The 26,734-nt window shown below is 38.5% G+C and overlaps 1 protein-coding gene across 1 annotated transcript; it reads right to left on the reverse strand.

Annotated features, from left to right (window-relative positions):
* Positions 1-4,997: 4,997 nt before the first annotated feature.
* On the reverse strand, positions 4,998-5,504 carry LOC149305355 (twist-related protein 2). Its single transcript, XM_089477943.1, has one exon. The coding sequence runs from the start codon at positions 5,502-5,504 to the stop codon at positions 5,022-5,024; it is 483 nt and encodes a 160-aa protein (XP_089334069.1). The 3' UTR covers positions 4,998-5,021.
* Positions 5,505-26,734: the final 21,230 nt, after the last annotated feature.

The following is a 26,734-nucleotide window of genomic DNA, read 5'->3' on the forward strand; positions in this document are numbered from 1 at the left end:
AAAATACACTGGACCTTTGTTATACGCTGGGGTTTGGTTCCAAGATCCCCCATGGATAACAAAATCCGTGGATGCTCATGTCCCATTAAATAGAATGACATAGCAAAATGGTGTCCCTTATAAAAAATAGAAAATCAAGGTTCGATATTTGAAATTTATACTTTTTTAAAACATTTTCAAACTGTGGATGCTTGAATCGGTGTATAAAAAAACCGTGTATAAGAAGAGCCGACTGTAATTATACTGATGCATGAATGTTTTAAATATATAATGGCATGAACTAAACTCTCAGATTTATACAAGCTTTGCTAAAAAATAAGAAAAGTATGACACAACAGAGTTTTGTTTTGTTTCGTCTTGTTTTTTTTAAGACACAATGCACATACACTGTCCTCCATATTTCCAAGGTGTTCCACTGGTTAAATGACATGGAGACTGAGTTTGTTGTTACTGTGTGTCTTCAAGTTATTTCCGACTTAGGTGATACTAAGGCGAACTTATCACAAGGGTGAGTACGGGTGACTTGCCAAAGGTCACCCAGTAGTGTAACAATGAAACATTCTTGCTCAATGCATATTAAAATAATTAAAAGCCTTAGAACATTATCATAACTGAACTCTTATCATCACCAGTTTATGATGAGTACCCACTGAATTATACTAAGAATAGAAGCCCCACAGAATTTTTCACATGGATTTCAAACTAAATGCATGTGCTGAAAAATAAGGAAACCTTCATAGCAGTAGTTAATTTGTCATATGAATAACATTATTATGTTAACTCTAGATGCCATTAAAATGAAGACCAGTTAACTAATCAATAGACTAAAAATCTTAGTTAACTGGTCTTCATTTTAATGGCATCTAGAGTTACCAAAAAGGAACCTGAATCTGTCAAATTTAAGGGCTTGCACAGTGTGTTCCTATACAGATAGCTTAGAAGTAAGTTCCACTGAGTTTGGTGGGACCTATTTCCAAATGAATATATATAAAATTGAAAAACCTTGGTCTTAAATAACGAATTTTGGCAAGTGCTTCTGTTTGAACAAGAGATCTGTTTGTATGGAATGTGCTCTGTTACCATATTTCGTTGCTATCTTCCTACCTCACTCTTTTTCTATCTATCCTAAAACGTCTTCTGACCGTGAAATATTGTTGATCCACTTTCATAGACAAAAGACAGCAAGGGATAAAGGGATATTTACAAAGATCAGCCCTTGGACACAGTTTTAACTGCCTCACATTCTCAGGCTGCCCTGATTCTTTTACGGTTCATCCCAAGTGATGAAAAAGACCAGAAAGTCCCAGATTTTGTTCCTGTTCTTTCCAATTTTATTGTGGAGCTCTATGCATGTTTGGTTTATCTCAAAATATTTTCCATCAGCTCTCAGGATGATCAGAGACTTTTTACACCAGTTCCTCAGGTCGGCTTATTTTAACAGAGTATAAAATCAGAAAGAAAAGGAACAATATCTGGGACTTTTCAGTCAGTGTGGATATGCCCACAATGCTTCCTTTACAGGCAGAAAAGAGTATAGGGAAACATCTGACAATTGAGTACATTTGCTGTAATCAGCCTTTTGAATTGAGTAGAAGAAACCTTAGTCTTCATTTACAGTCTAGTTCTGGAAAAGTGATGTCTACTGAAAAGTTAACATAGTAGCATAGTGTTTTATTCTGCTAAGAAACCCAATCTAGATCAGCCTGTAAAATTATTTAAGTATATTTTTTCAAGGGCTCGACTAAAAGGAAAAATGACTTTGCTTTCTATTTTGAAACTCTGCATAGACCACTCGTCTTACTTGGCATCTGACAGCATTGGGCACTCCATCAGAGTTTGCCCAGTTTTCTCTTTGTAGTAGCTGCTTCAAAGTTCACTTTTGAATTTCCCCCGATTCATTGAAGGAACATATACCCCGTATCCCATGTCTGAAGACATAGAGTCAAGTACACAACTTCAGCATGCAACTCATGTCCGCTAAATGCGTATGCCTAATTCACATTATGTGAGCATGGGATTCATAGAATGAGGATGAGCTACAGACAATCTGGTGGTGGCACTGATGCAGTGGTGAACTATAGTCCTATCTACATGGCAATTCATGGATGCTACTGTTAGCAGACCATATTCTAGCTTAACCTTGTTTGTTTTGATATTTATTGGAGGTTTTATTTGTTTAGGTTACAAGTTATATCTTTATGGCACTCAAATGTTCAAATGTTCCTTACTATAGCTACTAGGAATGCCTACAACCAAAAGTAAACTAGCAGAACATAGACAATGATGTGACCAGCATGCAAACCTTAGGTTCCATGATGCACAAGCCCAGAAAATGGATCTCCTTAGAAATAAGCTCACTTTCTTCCGTGAAAATGACTGTGAACAAAGATGCTCCAGATTGCAATCTCCATCTGCATTATCATACTATTTTAGCCTTGTTGGCTTGTGTGATGTTCCCAGATATTATATTAAATCACATAGATCATGGTGTTAAAATGATCAATCTGGCTGTTTGGCAGTTTGGCTGTTTGAGGGTTTTTTTCTCTATATCTTTATCTAACAGGACTGACACCATTAACTGTTTACTCATTTGGTAATCTAGATGGGAACAACACATTAGGTGAGCAAAGTTAAAGGCATTAAGTACTAATATGAGGAATGAAACAACATAAAAACAGAACTATTTCCAACACTAAACAGGATTCAAACAGACGCTCAATGGACTATATGCTAGTATCCAAGAGTCTACAGTACATTAGTACACACAAAGGTGTGTTTGACACTTACATTTGGCTGATAATAACTTTCAGCTCTATATTTAGGCATGATGTGATACAGTTAGAAGTGTCAAAGCAGTATTTTACTTTATTCAGAAAAGATTTTACAGTGTTCAAGTTTGCTATCTCCACACATGGGAAATGTTTCCCCACTTCTGTGAATTAAAAGCAATCTAAAATACAGAAAATAAAAACTACTAGCTATTAGCCCTGGCCTGTTTCTAAATGTACAGTTTTAAAGGACTCCCAAAGAGAAGATAATAAATGAAGGCTGCAATCTTATCATTAACATGCTGTGAACCAGTTCAGTTAAATTTAATGGGACTTCCTCAGAGTAAAAAATCTGGATTATAGCCAAAGCCTTGTTAAACCAAAGCAGACAAGATGCATTTATTGTTTCTCTGAATGAATAATAAAAGTGCAATCTAAACTTTTAGCAAAGTATGTGTCTGTGGTATTTTACATCTGTTTGGGGCAGAGAGAGAAGTGGATTCCCACAAAGAGAACCTTTCACTTCTTCCATTTTTCCCCTTTAAACTCTAGAAGTCACATTTATATAAGATATTTTATTTAAATATACATAAACATATACATACATGCTTCTTTTCAACTGATACCAAAGCGAAAGACATATAAAAGTATACATTACTATTAAAAAAATGTTTATGAAGTGAGTCAACAAAGGTTGTGAGATAGAGCCCTTTTTTAATTTTACTGACTTGCATCCACATCTATATTTAAAGAACAAATTAATTTTAACAAACATTTTTTTTTTACAAAATCCAGATTATAGACAAGTATTCAAGGTGTGCTAAAACGGTTTACAACTTGTATTTTTGTCGGGTTCCTCAACATCCTGTTTGCAAACCCTCCTGCCAATTTAATTTTGTATCCAACTTGGGAACATATCCCCCCCTCCAGTACAGTTCACATGGCAAAATACACCCTTTAGTCTAGATACACACATTTATATCATATTTTCCCTATTGTTGTCTCATTGTATTTCTGCAGATGCCCAAACACAGGAAATATGGAACATATCTGATGCTTTCATAGGTACATATGAAATAGTAATATAATTTATGTCACAGAGTGGGGAAAATGCTGTGTTGTTTCCATACTCATCTGAACAAATGCAAAGTGTGAAATATATCCCAAAAATGAATTTGTTTTTGAAACACCCTTTTCAAACAAACATGTAATAAGGGAGTTAAATTTTGTCCTGTAATAGACAAGAAAAACAGAGGGACACAAGACATCAAGTTAGTGTAAGATCTAAGTCTTTGCATGAATGATATTACTTGGTGTTCAGTGGGAACAAATCAAACCAGAAGTGACTAAAAATGCTGGCTCTGTGTTTACCTTTCATATGCAACATGGGAGGGGCAAAGCTCAAACAAAACAAATACTGAACATCTGTTTAACCTACAAACTCTCACTAAGACCAGAATGGAGCTGGCTGTTTAAAGAAGGGCTGGCCCCTCACACTCACCCCAAAAGGACAACACTGTAAAAATGCAGAATGCCTGCTTTCTTCATCTATTACCAAACTCTTAAAAGCGAACTACCCTTCAGTCCTCTACTAGCCATTACTTCTGATCTTGCTTGTCAATTTCTTGTCTTCTTTCCCCTTTTAAAATTCATTGTGACAAATGCAGACTTTCCAACATCGGAAGAAGGCTCATTCCATCTTGCCATTCCCTTTGTGGTATGAAATGTTTGCAATGACAGCTGTATTCCTTCTCCCTCGCTCTGTGCCTAGACATTTATACATCGTGTGGTCAATAAAACCATTTTCCCATAGAAGATGCCTGCATTTGTTACAAAGATTTGTTACTAATGTCACAAGGCCTAGATTCTGAAGATTTTTCCTAAAAATACTGGTAAAGGGAATTTTATTTAGGTCTTTTTGGGGTTTAAAAGGAAAGGAAAGGAAAGGCTAGTGACAGTGAATTTTTCATCTTGACCTTTGCTTCGCTAAAATAAAATCTGGATTCCTAGCCTGCATGATAACAGGAGGGATTCTGTATGAATCTACTCCTGTGATTTCAGTTTTCCAGAAAGGGAACTGAGGCTGTGCAAATAGGAACAACCGCCAAATAAGCCCATTATGGCGCTGAGATTTTGACTCCACAGTTTCTTGCAATCTCACGACATTGTGTCTTTGGCCCCATTTATCACTGTAATAAGAATCCAATACCTACCCTGTTGATAGTCGCGCTGGTTTTACCCTGATGCCGCTGACTAGTGTGAGGCAGACATTGACCAAGCTCCTTCCATCCGCCACACCGAAAAGGCATAACTGAGCCTCTCGTGAGCCACATAGCTGCAGCTGGTCATCTTATTGTCCATCTCATCGCTCTGGAGCACCTGGTAGAGGAAGTCTATGTACCTGGAAGCCAGCTTGAGAGTCTGGATTTTACTGAGTTTGTCAGAAGGCAGCGTAGGGATGATTTTCCTTAAGGCAGCAAAAGCTTCATTGAGAGACTGAGTCCTCTGCCTCTCTCGGACATTAGCAAGAATCCGTTGGCTTTGGAGCTCCTCGTAAGACTGGGCACCCGGGCTGGACTTCTTTCCTCTTTTGCCTGGCGTTGGGCTTCCATCTTCGCTGGACTTCTTACTGTTTCTCCTCTTCCTCCCAAATCTCTTTGGCTGCCTCTCCAGCTCCTCTTCGCTAGTCCCCAAGCTATCCACAGGAGAAACAGGAGAACTAGAACTTTCTTCCATTCTTTCTCTAAGGAGGGGTGGGAGGGAAAAAAAAGAATTCTCCCCCCTCCTTAAATGGTGGGTGTCTCTCTCTCTGTGTTTTAAAATTCCAGAGACACAGCCTTTGGAAAAACAGAAAGGGTTTTGCTGAGCAAACGTTTTCCAGGTCTCTTGAAGGGATCTTATTTCAAGGACCGGGCTGTGCAAAAAAATTGAGGTCTTGGAGAGAGGAAGTTATTCTAACTTTTTTGGAAACTTTAGCTGAGCTCAGTTGCTAAATAGTTGTCAGAAATGAGGGAGATGCAGGGCTGCTCTCTGATTGGAGCAGCAGGCCAGTGGGAGGAAAGCAGTTTCCCCAGCTAACGTTTTACAGTTTTATGTTACAGTTAACAAAACCTTGGACATGCACCTACAATAAGGCACAACTACAACTTTCCCCTCCTAGCCCCAGTTCAGCGCATACATATTTGTGACTATGCCAAGCCCTCAAAATCAGGCACACCAGTAGGTATGTGTCTGTTTGTCAGCATGCCTGCAAGGTTGCTGAGGCTGTTGTTAACAGTCAACAGAATAAAGCTTCAGATGGTAGAAAACTGAAGTACAGGATTTAAGTGGGGCATGGGGAGACCTGGAAAAACAGTTTGCAGAATGGGTCCCTTTCCTGGCCACCTCAAAGTTATTGACATCTGAGATGCACCATAACAATGAAGCTCTCATCTCTGTAGGGAACCGGAGGTTGTTCATCCATACTTCATCTCCCTCACTTAAAATCAACGGAATTACAATCCAGTTGTTTTGGTACATACAACTGAATAAATTATGTTTAAATTTAACATAGGTGCTGTATAGAGGGGCTCTATCGGGCGCCGTCATTACTCATGAGGGGTGGCGCTTCCTGATGCGCCTTGCCCCTCGCACGTAATGAGGGCGTAAAAATGGTGGCGCCCTATACACATGGGCACCGTCATTTTGACGTGATGGACGCCTAGCGTCCGCACATCTCGGCGCCTTCATGACACCGCAAGTGTGCCGTTGGTGCCTTGCACCGTCATAATGGCGCCGCAGAAAGAAGCCGCTTTTTGTGGCTTCTTTTTGTTGTGCAAGGGAGCCGCACGGTTTGTCCGCTATGGCTCCCTTGCGCCAACAAATGAGGGTGGCGGGAGACCGCCCTTTTGGGTTGTCTGTATCCTGCCATAGTTCTAATAATTTGGGTTTTTCATGTAGGTTCAGGTTCTAGTCTTGGAATTACCTATTATTATTATTATTATTATTATTATTATTATTATGCTTTATTTATATAGCGCTGTAGATTTGCACAGCGCTGTACATACAAACAATAAAATAGCTAAGAGTAAACCTGCCCATGGTGTACAATCTAAGAAATAATAGGGCTGGTAAAGTCCTCTATCAGAAACCCTGGACAGATACAAGTCAACTTAGTCCTGAGCAAGATGAACCAGTATCTGAATCCAGGGCAAGAGAGCTTTTTATTCTGCATATTTCAGTTGTGTTTCTTTTTATTCTGCATATTTCACCTGAGCTTTTTATTCTACATATGTCAGACGTGTTTTCAGCCAGTAAAGTAAAACACATCAAAGTGAAAACACATCTTTGGGTAAAAGTTAGCTCAGCTCTAATTCACAAAGCAGCTAAGTGAAAACCCCTGGAATTATGTAGATTTCCTCCCACATCTCATCTGCAGGACAATATCAGAGATGTAGTTATGGGGGAGCAAGGAATGAGGTGTCCACCAAGGACTTTGCTTTCCCAAATGCAATTTTTCTTCAATGCCCAAATTTGTAGCACAACAGTAACTTAAAATTTCAGTAGGGCATTTGGAAATAAATTTAAGCAACCAAAGAAAAAGGGTTGGCAGAGTTACCAATGCAATGCAAACACAATAAATATAGGGGTTCTAGATGTGAATGATTTTCAGTGTCTCATTCTCTGTAACGCTAGTTATTGGGAAACTGAAATAAAATTTCATTTGGTGGGATAGAATCTTTATTGGGTGGCAATGTTCTCATTTTGTTCTCCTGTAGACCTCTTGACAATACAATCACCCCTCTGTATTCACAGAGTCCATGTCCACAGATTCAACCATCCATGTCTTGAAAATATTTTTTTAAATGTATAAATTCAGAAAAAGCAAACCTTGATTTTGTCATTTTATAAAGGGATACCATTTTATTTTGCCATTGCATTTAACAGAACGTTAGCATCCACAGATTTTGTTATCCATGTAGGGTCCTGGAAGCAAACCCTAGCAGATGCCAAGGGCTTCCTGTATACTGATGGGCAAGCTGTCACATGGGTCTCAGACATTCTTTTGTATTCCTAGCATTTTTGTAGCATTTTAGAGTGTTGAAAGCCTTTCGGATTCATTTTTTCAGTACCCCTAAAGACTACTATTTATGGTAGGTTAACTTTTATTATAGACATGTGTGGGGAAGTGAGGTTCAGACAGTGGCTTTCCTAGGACTACCAGGCCAAGAGGGAGCACAGCTTCCTAGAACCTGGTACAGAGCTCACAGTGGGTCCAGACAGGAAGCTTTCAGCATCTAGGAGGGATCACACAGCCAATTCATCTTTTTCTCCTTAACTGTGTGATAAGAAAAAAGATAGAATTCAAAAATATAGCCATGTTAGTCTGTAGAATCAGTATGTAGAGAGATCTTGTAGTACCTTTGAGACGAACTGAAAAAAAGAAGCAGGCAGCATGAGCTGAGGAAGTACACTGAAGTCTATGAAAGCTGATGCTGCCAACTTCTGTTAGTCTCAAAGGTGTTCCATGATCTTTCTACATAAGAAAAAAAAATAGGCCTGTTACAGACTGCCAAAATAAAGCTGCTTCGGGTCTCTTTGGAGATATGCTATTTAAATGACGCATGGGTCCTAAGAATCCAGAAGCTGCACCAAAGCTGCACTCCAGTGCTTAGGAATGGAGTGTGGCTTTGGCGCGACCTCCGGACTCTTAGGACCCATGCGTCATTTAAATAGCATACTTCCAAAGAGACCCGAAGCAGCATTATTTTGGCAGTCTGTAACAGGCCATAGTGTAAGTATAGCGAAAACACAGATTCAGTCAAAGAGACTCCTTGTTAAGTTATATATTTAAAGAACAGTTATTGCTTACTGACAGCAGCTTGCTGGAAAATGCTGATTTTTTTGGCATTAAATTAATAATATAGAGAGCAGTAGTGAACAGATAAGGCATAAAAACTGAGTAATAGTCAATTTGAAAATACTTGGTTAGATTAGGTGAGAATTAGATTAGTTAAAGGTAAAGCTAAATTAAGTTGCCTAAATACTCTGAATACTTCAGATCCTGTCTGATCTTGGAAACTGAGCAGGGCCAGCCCTGGACAGTACTTGGATGGGAGACTGCCCATGAATACCAGATGCTGTAGGCTACATTTCAGAAAAAGGAGCTGGCAAAATCAACTCTGAGTTTTCCTTGCTTAAGAAAATCCTAAGACATTCCTGCCGTAAGTCAGCAGATGACTTGAAGGCACATATTCACACAAAGCTAAATTAATTTAATTTTCAAGACCATGGCAGGACTTTATTTTATATACAGATCAGAAAGGTGACATCTATCAAAGTCATTCCCCAAGAATATGGAAAATAAAATTGTAACATGAAAAGCTGAAATGGAAAATTGCGAAGCCATTAATGGATTTATTTGATATTTGTCATTGTGGAATAAAAGGGGGGGAAGGGAGGAATATACTTGGAGTCATACAATCACAAATACTACCCTCTGTCAATAATTAGAGTTCAGCTTTCTGAATTTCATGTTCTTTTATGCTTTCTCCCTTGTCTTTCTCTGTTTCTTCATTTTGCTTTTGTTTTTGGGAAATAAAAATTAAAAGCAGGACCATGGCACAATATGAGTCCCACCTGGGAGCACACTAGTTCCCATTGTGTCAAGTGTATTATATTGGTTCAAAACGGAGATTTGTACAAAAACATGGCAGCAGGCAAACCACATTCTCCTATTATACCTCCCATTTAGGAAATGGTTAAGGTAAGGTGGGAAACAAAAAAAAACCAAATTCACGAGACACCAGATAAAGCCATCAGAGGGCAAATGCCAGTAATAGGAGAAGTGTGATTCTTCTATAATCATAGAATCATAGAGTTGGAAGAGACCACAAGGGACATCCAGTCCAACCCCCTGCCTTGCAGGAACTCACAATCAAAGCATACCCAACAGATGGCCATCCAAAGAAGGAGACTCCACCACTCTCTGTCAAACAACCTCTTACTGTCAAGAGGTTCCTCCTAATGTTGAGGTGGAATCTCTTTTCCTGTAGCTTTCATCCATTGTACCGGGTCCTAGTCTCTGGAGCACCAGAAAATAAGCTCACTCCAGCCCCAATATGGCAACCTTTCAAATACTTTAACAGGGCCATCATATCACCTCTTAACCTTCTCTTCTCCAGGCTAAACATCCCCAGCTCCCTCAGTCATTTCTCATAGGGCATGGTTTACAGACCTTTCACTATTTTAGTTGTCCTCCTCTGTACACACTTCAGTTTTTCAACATCCTTTTTAAATTGTGGTGCCCAGAACTGGACACAGTATTCCAGGTGAGGCCTGACCAGAGCAGAATAGAGTGGCACTATTACTTCTGTTGAGGTAGACACTATACTTTTATTGATGAAGCCTAGAATTGCATTGACCTTTTTAGCTGCCACATCACACTGTTGACTCATCTTTAACTTGTGGTCTGCTTGGACTCCTAGATCCCTTTCACACCCTCTAAGAGGGTAATAGGAAAGAAATGTTTCAGGAATTGCTCATATGTAGGAGCCCTGGTTAAATGCTGCCACAATATTGTGAGTTCGATCCCAGGGCTCCAAGGCTGACTCAGCCTTCCATCCTTTCGTAGGTCGGTAAAATGAGTGCCCAACTTGTTGTGGGCAATTGGCTTACAGATTGTAAACCGCTTAGAGAGTGCTGTGTTCACTGTATGTGAAATGTAAATGCTATTGCTAATGCTATATGTACTGCAGTTACCATTCACCACATACCAGTTACCAGTTATATATATAGTTACCAGCTACCATATACCATGTACGTAGTTCTTGAATGGTAGGTGCACTGTGTGTGAGCTGTCTTTTTCAGAGAGAGGCCTGGGTTGTAACTGGAACTCCCTTTAGTGTAGTTGTGTGACATGCTGGTCAGAGGCAGCCTGTTTGAAAGGATGTCAAGGAATGTTCCTCTCTGTGAAATGTTATCCAGCCCCCAAAAGAACCATCAGGTAGAAGAGAAGGAGAATGAGCCTTGGAGTTGCTCATCGACAGCCAGCACTTGGACAACCAGCTCAGCAGGCATGATGGTCTCCTGGTCACTGAGAATCCTCTGTCACAGCACTAAAAACAGTCTGAAGAAATGGGCTAGAGTCCTCTTTTTATACTGGCCACAGAGAGTCACCCCCAGTGTAGGGAGATGTAGGGTGCATCCACACCTTAGAAATAATGAAACTTGATACAAGGTGACCAGATGTCATAATAGCAAAGGAAGCCAAAGCACCATAAAAGGTAGGACAGTCCAGAAAAATGTAGGACATGACCCAATAAAAGCTAAAAAACACAAATACACTCATGTTTCTTTGTCATGCTCAGAATGGAGGACATTTTAGAATTCCTCCTGGACAGGAGGCTGAAATGCCGGACCTGTCCTGGAAAAGGAGGGCTTCTGGACACCCTAACCTTGACACCAGTTTAAGTGCCGTAGCTCTATCCTGTGGGATCTGTAGTTTTAGGAGGTCTTTAGTTTTGTCTGCCAAAGAGTGCTTATGCCTCAGAAAAGTACAAGGGCCAGGATTCCGTAGGATGGAGCTACAATTTCTGTAGGATGGACACCAAAATGGTGTCAGACTGCATTATTTCTACAGTGTAGATGGACTCGTACTATGTTTCTATTTAAATTATGCTAAATTTACAACTATCCATGCACAAATTCACAAAGTCAAATCTGTCCACTTTTGTCCCCCCCCCCCCCCATGAACCACTTCTTCTATTCCAGTGTTGTATAAATGATCACTCACCTCCTCTTCCTTTTGGGATTGGTGTGGTTTTCTCTACAATCTGCCTAGGATAGGCTAGGGGACCCTTGGACCCATTCCAGCCTGTGGGTGGTCCCAATTCAGGATCGGGTGATGTATCTCCCTCTTCTTGGCCTGGATAGCAAGCCCAAGCCATTTACATGTTGCTTGGTTTCTGTTGTCCATGAATAAAGCAAGTAATTGAGGTTACTGTGACTCCTGCTGCTTCTTGGCCTACGGTAGGCATGTTGGAAGGACTTCTCACACAGTGAGGGCTCTCCTTCATACTGGCAAGCATAAAGAAGGAAATACCACAATAAGTACAGTACGGCATAGACCTACAAGAAAGAAGCCTTCCAAATTTTCACTTAGGATAAGTGCCAAGGTAACTTTTCACGGCTGAATTACACCCCAATACGCACTGTTTGTTCATAGTTCTTCTCCTTACAATTCAGAATGGCTAAAAGATTTCAAAATAAAGATCAGGGCTCAAAAACAGGAACAAATTAAACGTCTTTCTGACATAAAAGATTTGGCAGAGGAAAACTCGATTTAGGATTACCTGAACTGCCTTCGCATAGGGGCTTTCCAGTGAAAAACTGTCCCCAGCAAAAGGAGAGGGAAGCTACTATCTCAGCTGAAGGGTAAGCATCATGTTGTGTTTCTTATTGCCGCTGCTGTTGTTCGTGTTTTTAATTTGTTCATTTTGGAGACTCAAACTGTGCATCAGTTTAAAGGTCAAAGCCACTACCTTGATGTAAAGAATATCTGTGATTATTTGGTCCCAGTTCAAAAAATGGTTTCCACAACAGTTAGAAAGACTCATTAGGAAGAATAATAGATCAGCAAGAATTTTGTAATATTTTCTCCTGGTATTTGATAGCATGAAATGGTGTGGAGGAATTATTCTGTGGAGAATAATGTGTGTGAGCAACCCCCATGTTTTGTGCACAGAAAATAAGTTGCCAGTGAAGAAAACTGCATAGAAAAAATTATACATGTTTGCACGTGTTTTTCTCTGCAGAATAATTTCTCGGCCATCTTTTGGGATGTTTGAATACAGATAGAAATACTGGAGAGGAATATTCATTTTGACCTGCAGCTAGGATTCAATTATTTAATTATTCAGGATATAGAGCCCTATTAGATATGGGTCCCAAACCAAACTTGTAGTTAATAGGGCTAGTATGTTCTCACCAATTTCACCATTATTCCAGTAGTAGGTTATTTGTTAATCATTAGTTAAATGAAAGCCCATGCTGAAAATAATTTAATATTTTCCAGATGGTTCTTCACCCAAAGCCTAGTTCTCTTAGATTTTTGAAAACTTATTCTTGCTTTTTGTCAGTCCCTTATGTACAATGTTTTGTACAATGAGGAATTACAATTTTTAGGCTACAAAATTCAAAATTACAAATGCAGATTGTTGTAAATTATGGTTTTTAGAGCCTGATAGATGGTCTAATTCCATGCATAAAAGATTTTAAATCAACCAGTATTACAAACAGCTTGGAAAAGGCCCACAGACTTGCCTCACTTCTCCCAAGAAATTGAACTTCTGTTTAATTCTTGCTCCATTTTTTTTGACTGTGTGAACCATAATCCAGGAGGTCTGTCACTATAGTTCCATGTAAGCTGCATGGACCCAATGCAAGTCTTGTTGCACATGAAGATTTTGTAAGTAAAATCCTCCTCCTCTCCCTGTCTTCCAAAGATGTTTGTGGGCACTCCTTGCTGAAAGCATCTAGTGGAGAATGGAAATAAAATCTTCTAGATCTTTGCTAGTGGTCTTCCACCATTCTTACTTGGGATCTCCCTCCCTAAGGAGACCTATGTGGTTGATTCTACCTCAGCTTTTCAAAAGCCTGTTGCATTTTCCATTTATTTAGTGGGGAGTGCCACTATATTCTGCTCTGGTCAAGCCCCACCTGGAATATTGTGTTCAGTTCTGGGCACCACAATTCAAAAAGGACATTGAGAAACTGGAGTGTGTCCAGAGGAGAGCGACTAAAATGGTGAAAGGTCTGGGAACCTTGCCTTATGAGGAACGACTCAGGGAGCTGGGGATGTTTAGCCTGGAGAAGAGAAGGTTAAGAGGTGATATGATAGCCCTGTTTAAATATTTGAAGGGATGTCATATTGAGGAGGGAGCAAGCTTGTTTTCTGCTGCTCCAGAGACTAGGACCTGAAGCAATGGATGCAAGCTACAGGAAAAGAGATTCCACCTCAACATTAGGAGGAACTTCCTGACAGTAAGGGCTGTTCGACAGCGGAACACACTCCCCCGGAGTGTAGTGGAGTCTCCTTCCTTGGAGGTCTTCAAGCAGAGGCTAGATGGCCATCTGTCAGGGATGCTTTGATTGGGATTTCCTGCATGGCAGGGGGTTGGACTGGGTGGCCCTTGTGGTCTCTTCCAACTCTATGATTCTATGAGTTTCACTTACATTTCTAGAGGTACACAAAGTACCAGTTTTCCTCTTTGTGAAATAGAATGTGTGGTTTTAATGGTGCTTTGTTCTGTTTTTATTTTAGTGGCTGACATAAGAGTTACCTGACCGCAAGAGAGCTAGTTCAATGATATTTAAGATTTTAAACAAAGAGATAAATAAGGTTTTGCACCATTTCAGAATGGAGACTCTACCTTCTGTTGACTAATGTTGCATTTCACATGAACAAAATCAACTTTCATTTCTTGCTTGCTTGCTTGCTTAAAAGAAAAAAACTCCCAGAGAAAATATATGGGAGAACTTGCTGAAACAGTTACAAGCTTGAGTGGCTTGCCTATATTTATATTTGTAGTAAGGAAGATCATAATTTTAGTATAGTATTCCTGAAAAAGCAATAAAGGTAATAGGAGTTATTTTGATCTAGGAAGAAATGATAACAGCAACAAAGAGACCCCTCTCCAAAATTTCATATGCCAGAATTCTTTGTAAAGTAAAAGTGATAAAACAGTTTGCGCTCCACGTTGTCAATGGCTGAAAATGCACATATGAGACGTAAGATTTCTTCTCTCTTCCACTCCTCTTCCAGTATTTCTCAGGTTAATGGGCTTTAAATGATTGACAAATTACTATTATTTAATGAAATTTAAAAAGAAGGTGTTCCCACCTATTTGGGTTATTATTGTGAAATAAGTTACTTCGCATGTTCTACAAATACTCAGTTATATTGCATATAAAAGAGTTTTGCTGGGAACTCAAAACCCACTTGTTGGAAAACCCGAAAGAGAGAAGTGTATTGCCTTGCAGATCAAGGAAAAGGATGCTGGCAAGCCTGACTTGACTGGCAAGTATCTACGCTAGTTTCGGAAATCAAAGGAGAGAGATTTGGGTATCTGGAGTGTTAACTATAAATCAAAGTCTTAGGATTGTTACCATCATGCACATACTGGTATACTTTAAAGTGTTATCTACTGGACTGCTATGTGACATGTAAAATGTACAATTTACCATAGCAGTAATTTCCTTGAGGTGGAAAGCAGGAGTGAAAACAATATTCAAAAATATTTCCCAATAATAATAATAATAATAATTTGTTTTATTTATATACCGCTATTCCAAAGATCATAGCGGTGAACAGCAAGTAAGCTAATTAGCAAGTAAGCAAAATGGTGGAAAAGACATGTTTCTTGAGTTCAGAAAACCCCGATGAGAAGAATCCTGGATTGACAAAAATCTTTACAGTTCAGGACTTATTCTGTGCAAAACTTGCACACGTTTTTTTTCTTTACAGAAAATAGCATTGCCCCCCCCCCATGAAATATTATTTCATGTGCTGAAAAACAGCTGTTTATAGCATTGCCTGTCCTGAAGATAATGTTCCTGCAAACAAATATTATTTTATGTGCAGAAAATGATGTTTACTGCATTGTGCAGAATGAGTCCAGAACTGCATATAGCTTTCAAAAACTGCAGTTTTCAAATACTTTCTCATAATGAGAGAAAAATTGCTAAAAGGTTTTTCTTGCTTCCTTTCAGAATGAAATTAGCAAAGAATTACATCCTTCTTTGATAGTACATTTTCACTAAGGGGGGGGGGAGGGAAAAGGGAAAAGGCCACCCTTAGTAAACTCATCACAAGTTTACTAAGACAGCGTTCCCAAGACCACCCAAAGCCACCCTCTGAGAAAAGGGAAAAAACACTGAGGGGAAATGTGGGGCATCAGGAAAAGTGTTCCAGGAGAGAGTGGTCTCGCTGGAGAAAAGCAACCCAATTTATGACATCCCTTTACGCCTGATTCTCGGGATCAGCTTGGTGCACTGCTGGCGGAAGAATTGAATTAGAACAGCTTGATCATATTATGATTCCATTTCAGTCCTGTGCCAGAAGAGGAAAATGCAGCTTTATGAGGGTCCAAACCAAAACTCCTTGATCTCTGCGGAGAGGCACCGAATGGGTTCAAATAGGCACACATTTAATCTAAAGAATATGTTCTGATTTAATAGCTCAAAGTCCTCCCCAAGTTCTTTCCCTGATTTATTTTATATGGATTTATTTTTAATTGTAGGCTATACCATAATAGGCTCTGTGTGTATGTATGTGCGTGAAGATAATTATGTAGGTTCAAAGTCCCTGCAGCCAATAGCAGAGCAGTATTCCTGTGAGTCATCTAAAATAAATGTTTTGAACCTTGTTGGTGGCACAATTAAGATTTAATTAAGTACAGAAACAGAAATGTGTTTCTTCGTTTGCAGTGCAACATCTGTGAACCAATAGGATGGTGGTTTTCCGCACTGCGATCTTGCATATTGTTAGCAAGTGTTTCGTATTATTTTCCATCTTGCCAACTGCAGTTGCTCACTTAAAGCTACAGAGAAGAAGCTGCAGCAATAAGCTCTTTAACCTGCAAATATCATGAGAGTCTATCTATTGATGTTGGGGTGGGGTGAAATACTGAACTTGACAGAATAAGAGAATGCAGAGGACATAAGGCCAAAGGGAGCAAGGGGAAGAAGGAGCCATCTCTATTGATTGATTGATTGATTGATTGATTGAGTAATGTTTATGAGGACCTCCGAAGCTCATGATCTGCAAACAGATGACAGGCCTAATGGAGCATCCATTGGGCCTATGTAAATGTAAGCCTGTGTAGGGATACTCTTTACAGCAATAGCAATAGTGATTGCGATAGCAATGGCAACAGCATTAGCATGTACATTTCTATACCTTTTATCAGTGAACTCAGCACTTTCTAAACACTTTACAATCTATAGGGTTTTTTGGTGGGTCTTTTGGGCTATGTGGCTATGTTCTAGAAGAGTTTATTCCTGACGTTTCACCAGCATCTGTGGCTGGCAAAATGTCAGGAATAAACTCTTCTAGAACATGGCCACATAGCCCAAAAAACCCACAAAGAACTATGGATGCCAGCCATGAAAGCCTTCAACTTCACAGTTTACAATCTGTAAGCCAATTGACCCCAACAAGCTGGGTATTCATTTTACTGACCTATGAAAGGATGGAAGGCTGAGTCAACCTTGGAGCCCGGGAGTTGAACTCACAACATTGTGGCTGCAGTACTGGCATTTAACCACTGCACTACATTATGGGAGAATGTATACGTCAATAGAGATGGGAAGGCTGTGTGTGCATTCTTGAGTACAGTGCTACCTCGGGTTACGAATTTAATTCGTTCCGCGGCGCCGTTCGTAACCCGATACATTTCGCAACCCGAAAAGGTGCTGGAAAGCCGCTAGCCGCGGCTTCCGATTTGAATTTCGCGCCAAAATTAATTTCGTAACCCGAAAAATCTTTCGTAACCCGGAACAGTTTTTTCCAATGTAACTTTTTCGTACCCCGGAAATTTCGTAACGCGGTGAATTCGTATCCCGGGGTACCACTGTATATATAACTCAGTGTGTTTCTGGGGTGGAGGAGGCTGGCACCTACATCCATCCACAATCAGCCTAGTTGATTTTTCTTTCTTGAAAAAGCCAACATTTTATATGTTATATCCTAAAATCTCAGGTCTTATTGGAATTTTTAATATTTGGCGTATAGTTGTTAGCACTGGCTATACAATTTGGTAATCACTAATGGCCAAAACATTTTTTTAAAAAAATAAGCTGAACAATAAACAGATTTACATTCTTTAGCAAGCACTTATGTATCCAGGCATAACCATGCATATCCTTTCCTTCAGAATAAAATAGCAAATTTTCAGATAACGTGTATATAAACATCTGGTAAGATTTCATGAAGAGACAAAGGGCTCGATGAGGCAATAGTCTATTATTAAAAAATAATATTGGACCCGTAGCATACTGGAGTATAAGCTTTTATTAGAATATTAGAATTTTTATGGAAATGACTAGTTTTAGTGCACAGAAAATAATATAACTGAAGAATTCAGGTTAAGACTACAGTCAACTTATAAGACCAATAAAGCTTATTGAACTAAATTGGACTTACCTCTGAGGACAAATGAGAATGATTATGATGTTATGATTAATAGTGAAGTAGTTCAATGATCCATCAGATATATCAAGTACAACTGAATGTCAGTCAATGTCATTTGGAATGCAATGTATTCTTTATGAAGAGTCACAATATGAATTTAAATTAAAACAAATAAATACAAATTAAATTAGGTTGAAATTAAATAAGTAAAAGGTAGAAATTAGAAGTTGCATAAATTTCTATTTTGTTTGTAATCATATTTAGTTTGTAAACACATATAACAAAAGGAATCTTCTCAGAGGGAATTTTCAACCCAAGAAAAAAGACTTTTGGTAAGCAGACATATTAGCTTACTTGCTAATTAGCTTACTTGCTGTTCACCGCTATGATCTTTGGAATAGCGGTATATAAATAAAACAAATTATTATTAATAAATAATAATAATACATTTTATGTATAGACCGCTATTCCGCAATGATCATAGCAGTGTACAGTAAAAATTGCAATATAATACAATACAAAATACTAGGTGACAGTTAAAGGAGGGAGAAGTCTCTTCCTTCAGGCTGTCCCAGATGGAGCTGGGTCTGCCTGATCGCTCCCTCTGAGGCCAAGATGACATTATTAATTATTAATTAATTATTAATTATTATTACTTTCACACACCAACACTATTAATCCATTGTAAAGTTCTGTATTACCTTAGGCAGCCCTTTGAAAACTGAGGGGCAAAGAACATGATTTACATCTTTCTGGACCACTCCCGCAGCTGTATAAATATACTTTATATCTTATACCACCCAGTACTGCAACTGAAAAAGTGGGTTTCTATTCATGAAAGCCCATGCAAAAATAAAAAATCAGTCTTAAAGAAACACTGCCACATTTCTTTCTTTTTTAAAAAAATCCCCATTCTTTCTTCATTTTTTTTTAAAAAAACTATATTTAAATATTTCGATTTACTTGGTTAATTATTTCTCAAATCTTCAAAAATGTCTACTGACTACCACTACACTACACTTGCTCTCCCTAAATCAACATTGAATTTACCATTGCTCTCACTGAATTGATTATTGAATGATAAATTCAATAAAATAATAAATTACATAAAATTACAAGTAAGTAAATGGGGCTGGTCTAGTTGGGACTAGCAACTGGATTTAGGCCAGGGCTTACATAGGTATTGGACCATATCTTTGGAATTATGTTCATGACAATTTCAACTTTTTACACTTATAACAACCTTAAGAGATCTGAAAATATCTATACCATTCGCAAGATGGGCTGTTTTCTGACTATAAATCAGAGCACTTCCTCCCACCAATTTCCAGTTACAATGCTAGGAAGCAATAAATCTGGCTTAGCCTTACTATAGGGCCACAACCATTGCTATGTGATGATCAAAATTCTCCATATCTGCACATTCAAAACATGACCAGCTGGGGGGAAATCACCTCTAAAATCAATCAATTAATTAATTCCCAAATGTACAGCTTGCAGTAATAATAATAATAATTTGTTTTATTTATATACCGCTATTCCAAAGATCATAGCGGTGAACAGCAAGTAAGCTAATTAGCAAGTAAGCTAATTAGCAAGTAAGCTAATTAGCAAGTAAAGCTGAGTAAAGCAAATACAAGTGAAATGTAAAACAATTTCAGCATAAAAGTTTAAAATGTAATTTAAAGGACACCAGTGAAACACAAAACAGCACCTAAAAGCCCGTTGTGGCACAATTAATAATTGAGGCCAGTGTTTCTTGTGTATGCTTTAAATTGCATGGGGGCAAGGGAAACTCCTGGAGCTGAGACACCACTGTACACTCCATCAACTTACCCAAGCAAGGAATGCTTGTGGGAAATTATCCACAACAGTGGGATTCAGTATATAGAGAGATCTTGTAGCACCTTTGAGACTAACTGAAAGAAAGAAGTTGGCAGCATGAGCTTTCCTAGACTTCAGTCTACTTGAATGGGATTCAGGGAGGTCTTGTTACAGCAGATATTTCACCAACACCATCTCAATGAGGCATGATGGAACCATGGCATTTAACAAATAGGAGTCCACCACTGCCCTTTCCCAGTCAGCCTCCCCAGTTAGCTTTATGAACCATGAAAGGCAAGCATTGAAAAGTATTGATTGCCCCTGGAGAAACAGGGGCCAAAGTTGCACCCAATGGACCTATATCGACTACAGCATCCAAATGAGAACAGATCTGACAAACTCATCTGTCAGTTTTAACTCATCTTGATAGTTGAGACACAGCATATGGACCATATAGAGCGGTCCACATTCTCTTCTTATGGACCAAACTGTGAAAGGAAAGCTTCATGATCTGGGACCGTGGCATTTGAATTTTATATCCAGTTGTCCCCATCTGCTGATAGGGATGGAAATGCTGGATCCTTTTGTGCTCTGGCTGGCCCACCATCTGCGATTTGTGAAAACATCTCTGGATTAGAGTCAACATAGTTATATCTCAATTTCATCACAAAACCCCATCAATTAAAAAAAGAAGTACATGTTCAAAGAATTCTACTGTATTCATGGACATTGAATGGCTTTTTAAAAACAACTCACTTTAGTATGTACTGAAAGAGTTACACAACAATTTAATATATATATATATTTACAGTGGACCCTTGTTATACGCTGGGGCTTGGTTCCAAGATCCCCCGTGGATAACAAAATCCATGGATGCTCAAGTCCCATTAAATATAATGACATAGCAAAATCGTCCCTTATAAAAAATGGAAAATCAAGGTTTGATATTTGAAATTTATACTTTTTTTGAACATTTTCAAACTGTGGATGCTTGAATCCATGTATAAAAAAATCCATGTATAAGAAGGGCCGACTGTATTAGTTTTCCAAAAATATAAGACAAACTCATGTAAAATACACTCAGTTTCCATAAACATTCAGCTTCCGTTAATATTTCAGACATCTATTTTTTTATATAGTTAATTCACAAAAATAATTCAAACACAATTAAATTAGAACCTAACTATGACATTATATTTCATCCATAACCCACTCACTGCTTCCTCATCCACAGTCTTTTGGTAGATTTCAAAGAAAAATTATGTTTTAATGTAATATCTCATACTTAATACTTAAATTTGACTGTTTGTAAAATTTGTACACTGTTGTACTTGCTGTAACCTGCTTTGATCTGCAAAGGAAAAGCAGGATACAAATAAACAGTTTATTATTATTTATTAATAAACCACATTTTTCTATGCATTTTCAATTTGAACACTATCTCCAAAGTAACTTTTATCAGGTTTGTGTAGTGCTTGGTTTTCTACTTTTATTATCTACATCTTTATTATTATTTACACCTTTATGTCACGAAATTACATCGGGTATAATTATATTCCCCCATTCCTGAGTTAGATAATTATTTAACTTTTCCCAGTCTTCTATAAATTTGTTTGTATATTGATTTTCAAGATATCTTGTCAACTTATCAGTTTCCATTACATCGAGTAATTTTACAAGCCAAACTTCTAAGGATGGAATTGATTCAGATTTCCACAACCATTCCAGTGGCAGACATGTAATAAAAAATTCTAACATGTTTTTTTTCTAAGGATTCATCCATCATATTTAACAACAACAACAACGAAACTTCTGGTTTAAATTGATTTTCACACTTCTTTGTGCCAGTGGAAGTATTTTGATCATCCTATCTTTCAAATGCTTCTTTTGCCAGAAGAAACCTCTAACCTCACTCTGTGATCTTCTTGAAGGGGCACATAGTTTATTAGCCTCCGGAGAACGTCTGGGAAACCATCCTTGGAAAACTGGAAGCATTCTGTTAGTGGGAATTGTGGGATAATCCCTCCGAAGGGTCTATTCTAATTTGTTTTCCCCATCCCAATGAAAATGCTTCCATGATCGACCGCCAGAGGGCAATGCTAAGCAGCTAGATTTGCATATAGACAACTGAATACATTATTAGATCTTTGACTGTTGGTCTGTTTTTATTTTGAGAAAGGCTGTTTCACAGAGAAGTAAATTAAGAAACAAACTGCATGGTGGATTATTGGATTGTGTCAAGCATCGCTTTGACAAAGGGATATTGCTAAAAATTCCAAAGTGGTCCAACAATATGTTAACAACAACATCAGGTGCTTGGAAACTTTTTAGCAAACTACATCTGTCTCCCCAGATTTCCCAACCTAGTCACTGTCCATGATAGCTTCGTAATTCTGGGAGTTGCAGTCCAGCAAAGTAAGTTTTCCAAGCTCTGGAAACACCCACGTTCATAAGTTGTATGCCACTAAATACTAATTGCAGTGGGATAGGCAAAAAAATTAAAACAACAACAACAACAACAACAGCGTTTGAGAATTAGTATCCATATATATTGGGTTAAAAAAATACCCCTTTTTGATTAGGATCAGAACTGAGATCTTGCCTCTCATCCAGCAGCATTGTCCAGTAGTGTCAGAATCTATTGCTATAATAGTGTTTTTAGTCACTTGAAATAAAGTCACATCAAAAAAATTTATTTGAAGAATTTTAACATTTCTTTATTGTGAGACAAAAATATACAATTAAATACAGACTAGACGCAATATACACATGCATACATGCACAAATGAGTCTAACTTGCTAATTAGCTTACTTGCTGTTCACCGCTATGATCTTTGGAATAGCGGTATATAAATAAAACAAATTATTATTATTACTATTATTATTATTATTATTATTATTATTATTAATCATAACATGTCAGTAATGGATTGATCATACCTCAGACAGTTAAAAAAAGTGCCCACTTATTACCACTATATAAATTATTTATTAAATAAAACAGGATTATTTCTATCACGTTATCCATCCATTTCCTACAGTCTTTGAATATGTGACCGCCCAACTGTGAAGGATACCTTTTGTCTGCCCTTAGCATATTCAACATATTTCTTAAGATCAAGACTGCCGTTTTCATTCTATTAATTCCTTCTTCCTTCATACAGAAGAGCTTCATCTGCTGCATTGCAGAGGATGCCAACACCGACCGATAACACCTTGCACGCCCTTTGCCACATGCTCCCAAATAAATGATACTTCATGTGCAGTTCAAATGAAACTTGTGAGAAATGTTTCATCTGCTTTCCTTGTAATGAAATAGAAATAGGTATGGATTCAAACCTACTCTTTTTAAAAAATACATCATTCTTATAATATTCAGAATTTTTCTCCTCTTTTTATCACTGAGTACTCAAATATCTTACAAAGGCACTTGCCAGAGGAGAGCAAAAACAAAATTCATGCCACATTTAAAAATAAAGCATAAGTAGATTTGTCAAAGGAGGTTGATTTCACCTTTCAACACATAGCTTCCCCACCTTTTGCACTTTCTGCTTACACTCATCTTTATCTCTTTTAGAGATTAATGTATTCTTCTTACACTTTAACACAGGGTGATACATAGAATCATAGAATCATAGAGTTGGAAGAGACCACTAGGGCCATCCAGTCCAACCTCCTGCCATGCAGGAAATCCAAATCAAAGCATACCCAACAAATGGCCATCCAGCCTCTGTTTGAAGACCTCGAGGGAAGGAGACTCCACATGGATTGTTATGTAAATCTATTGACTTTTATAACATTAACAAGCTTCCTCCTAATGATGTTATACATGTCTTTGCAGGGACGTAGCCAAGGCGGGGGGTTCTTGGGGTCCGGACCCCCTCCTTCCGTTAGAAAAATGAATGGTGCATGCTGCTGCGCCATCGCACCCAAGCCCCAATATAATGGTGGCACTTAGTCTGGACCCTCCCCTTCCTAAAATCCTGGCTACGTCCCTGGTCTTTGGAGGGTTCCTTTCCCATATTAGCTGAAGGCCCAAACTTTATTGATTTTTCTCCATTTCCTTTGAAATTGTTGTTCTGATTTGCTATTGACAAAAGAAATCAAACAGCTTCATTTATATACCGCTTTATACTGAACCTACGGTGTCTAAGTGGTTTACGACCATCATTGTTAGTTTGTACATTGCCATTAAATCATTTAATTTTATTATCCAATCTTCAAACATATAAGTGTTTCCCCCTTCAATTCAAATCTACTTTTAACTGTATTGACTGTTAAAGGAGGAAGCCGTTTCCCTCCTTCAAAATCCAAGACAGATAATACCAGTAGCAGATGCTGTAGCAGCTGCAGCAACAGCAGGAAAGGGCTCCCAGTGATGCAAAGTGTTCATCTGCATTATTTAAGAGTGCAACTGCTGCTATTCTACTTTCTGTGCACACCTTCCTGTAACCCATACTGCACAGATGAAAAGAATGCCACTCCTCCCGTGTTGCCCTAGGCTTCACAGTACAATGTTGTTTTAGGTGCAATTAATACCATGTTGTACTACATTTCATAGTAGCGGTTTTCAAAGAGATATTCATGTCAGCGTGTTCCAGTATGGAAAAAAAAGGAGTATTATGGCCCCTTTTAATACCTTTATTTCAGCATAATCGTTTGGGGAGCCAATCCAACTCCTTGAAATACAAGGAGTGAAACCTTCATGGGCAAAATGGGAGCATGTGTGTGTGTGTATGTTAAGAGGTGTATCCAGAGTACATCCAATGTAGCCTGGCTTTTCTACTCCTTGTCCTATTGAACCTAACATGTCTTAAGATCTTTACAATTTTACTGATGTGTTTTTATATGTGTCTTATGTATTGATGTATGTATTTTAGTGTACTGTATGTATTTTAATCGATCCATCTGGGAGAGGTGGGAAAATATTATTATTACGTATTATTATTATTATTATTATTATTATTATTATTATTATTATTGCCCTACTCACTGGCCTGCCCTCTGAATTTGAAAGGCTGGCTAATATGAGCATTCTCAGTAGTGGCTCCTGGCCTCTGGAATTCTCTCTTGAGGGGCACACTAGCTATGACAATTTGTTTCATTTTTTTTTTTTACTTTGGCATCTAATTGAAATTGTGTAAAAATGTGTATGCCACATATTTCTATTCCTTATTTGTATGTAAGTAAATAAATAAGTATAATATAACTCCATGTCATAACATAAAATATTAGAAATCCATTGACTCTTGGCAATTTGGCTAAGACAAAGTGTCTCATCTCTTCTTATCAGATAGACTCGTTGGCCAGAATCCTGTTTCAGCTACTTAGTTTTATCTCCTTGACTTTTTGACTTTGTCTCCCAGAACCCACATGGCCAAAAGCATTGGCCTTTGCCTGCATGGATACCATCCATGCCATCTTAACTTAGAACTACAGCATTTTTGACAAAATGTAGGCTTGTGGCTCTAACACTGTGCTATTGTTCTTTCCTCTGTATGATTTTTATCACCTTTGATGAAGAAGCCGATGGAGTTTTGACAGCTTGAAACATGTATTTTGTGCATTTTGGTTGGTCCAATAAAAGTTTCTCTGTTTCGTGCATTTTGAGTGTCATTGTACTTTCCTATATGGCCAACACAGCTATCCTTGTATATATTAGTTAAATATATTTAACTAAAAAACCTGGCCTGGCCTGATCCCCTCCCTAACTTGATGGAAACATTATTCACCCATTCTCCAGTCAAAGCAGAATGGATCTTCTTCTCCCCATGGAGCTTGTGCTTGGTAAAGAAGGTTTAGAGAAGAGTCGCAATTGTGGCAATAATGTCATAGTCATAACTAAGCAGCAATTGTGAATACCAGTGATGTATTCAAGTCTTTCACTCCAAGTCTCAAGTCAGGTTTCAAGTCTCTATCTTCAAGTCTCAAATTGAGTCTTAAGTCTGGAAGTCAACTTCAACAGAAAAATGGTGGTGGTGTGTGTATCAGGGAATAGACAAGGAGAGGTGTGCAAAGTTAAGTTTAAAAAAATCCCAGACAACAACACGTTAGGCAATGGGCTGGAGGCAGAAGGATCCTTTCAAAGTTTTTCAAAGGTTTTAGAAGGTTCCTCCAATGTGCAATGGGGACAGTTGCTAAGTAGACTTCAAAGTCAAGGTGATTCAGTGCATCATTTATTGCAAGTCGAGGTCAAGTGAAGTAATTGAAGTGACTTGAGTCGGACTTGAATCCGAGTCAGTCAACTGAAGTCTACAACACTGATGAATACAAAACAGTTCTCTAGGTTTACTCATCCATAACTCTTTTGTATTCACATTCGGGTGAATGACATTTAGGCCAGGAGATGTTACACAGGGCCTTGACAGACGGCACTAAACGCCAGCCTTGGGGCATAATGGGGGCATGGCATCCGCACGATGCATGCCCCAGTGCTGCCCTGATGCCGACATCATGCCATGTGCCCAAACTCATGGCAGGCAGCATCACAGCGCTCCTGTGGAGCTGTGTCCAGATGATGCATGCCATAAGGAACATCGGAAAGTGTTGCTGTGGTGGCAAAAGCGCCCTTTCTGCAGCACAAAAAGGAGCCACTTTTTGCAGCTTCTTTTTGCACAGTGGAAAGACCAGACTGGGGCCACTGCATGTAGTTGCTGCAGCCCCAATCCGGTGAGGAAAGGGGCGGCTGCAGGCTGCTCCAAAGGAGCAGTCTGTTGAGCCCCTTAGTTAAGTATACAACTATATACTACTATACCTGATACAGGATTCTGGCAACTGTTTTATAACTTTTAAATATATATTGAACACTGTTGGAAAATCCAGGATCAAATCCAATTTTTAGTTCCACTTGCAGCAGATTCACTAGATCAATGAAATTTACATAAATGTTGACTTATAAACTTCCTATTGATTCAGTGTGTGCATTCGGATGACAATAGGATTTCATCCATAAAGTGCAAATGAATTGAAT

Source organism: Sceloporus occidentalis, unplaced genomic scaffold (genome assembly GCF_023333645.1).
Source record: "Sceloporus occidentalis isolate IW3139 unplaced genomic scaffold, rSceOcc1.0.p SCAF_12, whole genome shotgun sequence".
NCBI lineage: Eukaryota > Metazoa > Chordata > Lepidosauria > Squamata > Phrynosomatidae > Sceloporus > Sceloporus occidentalis.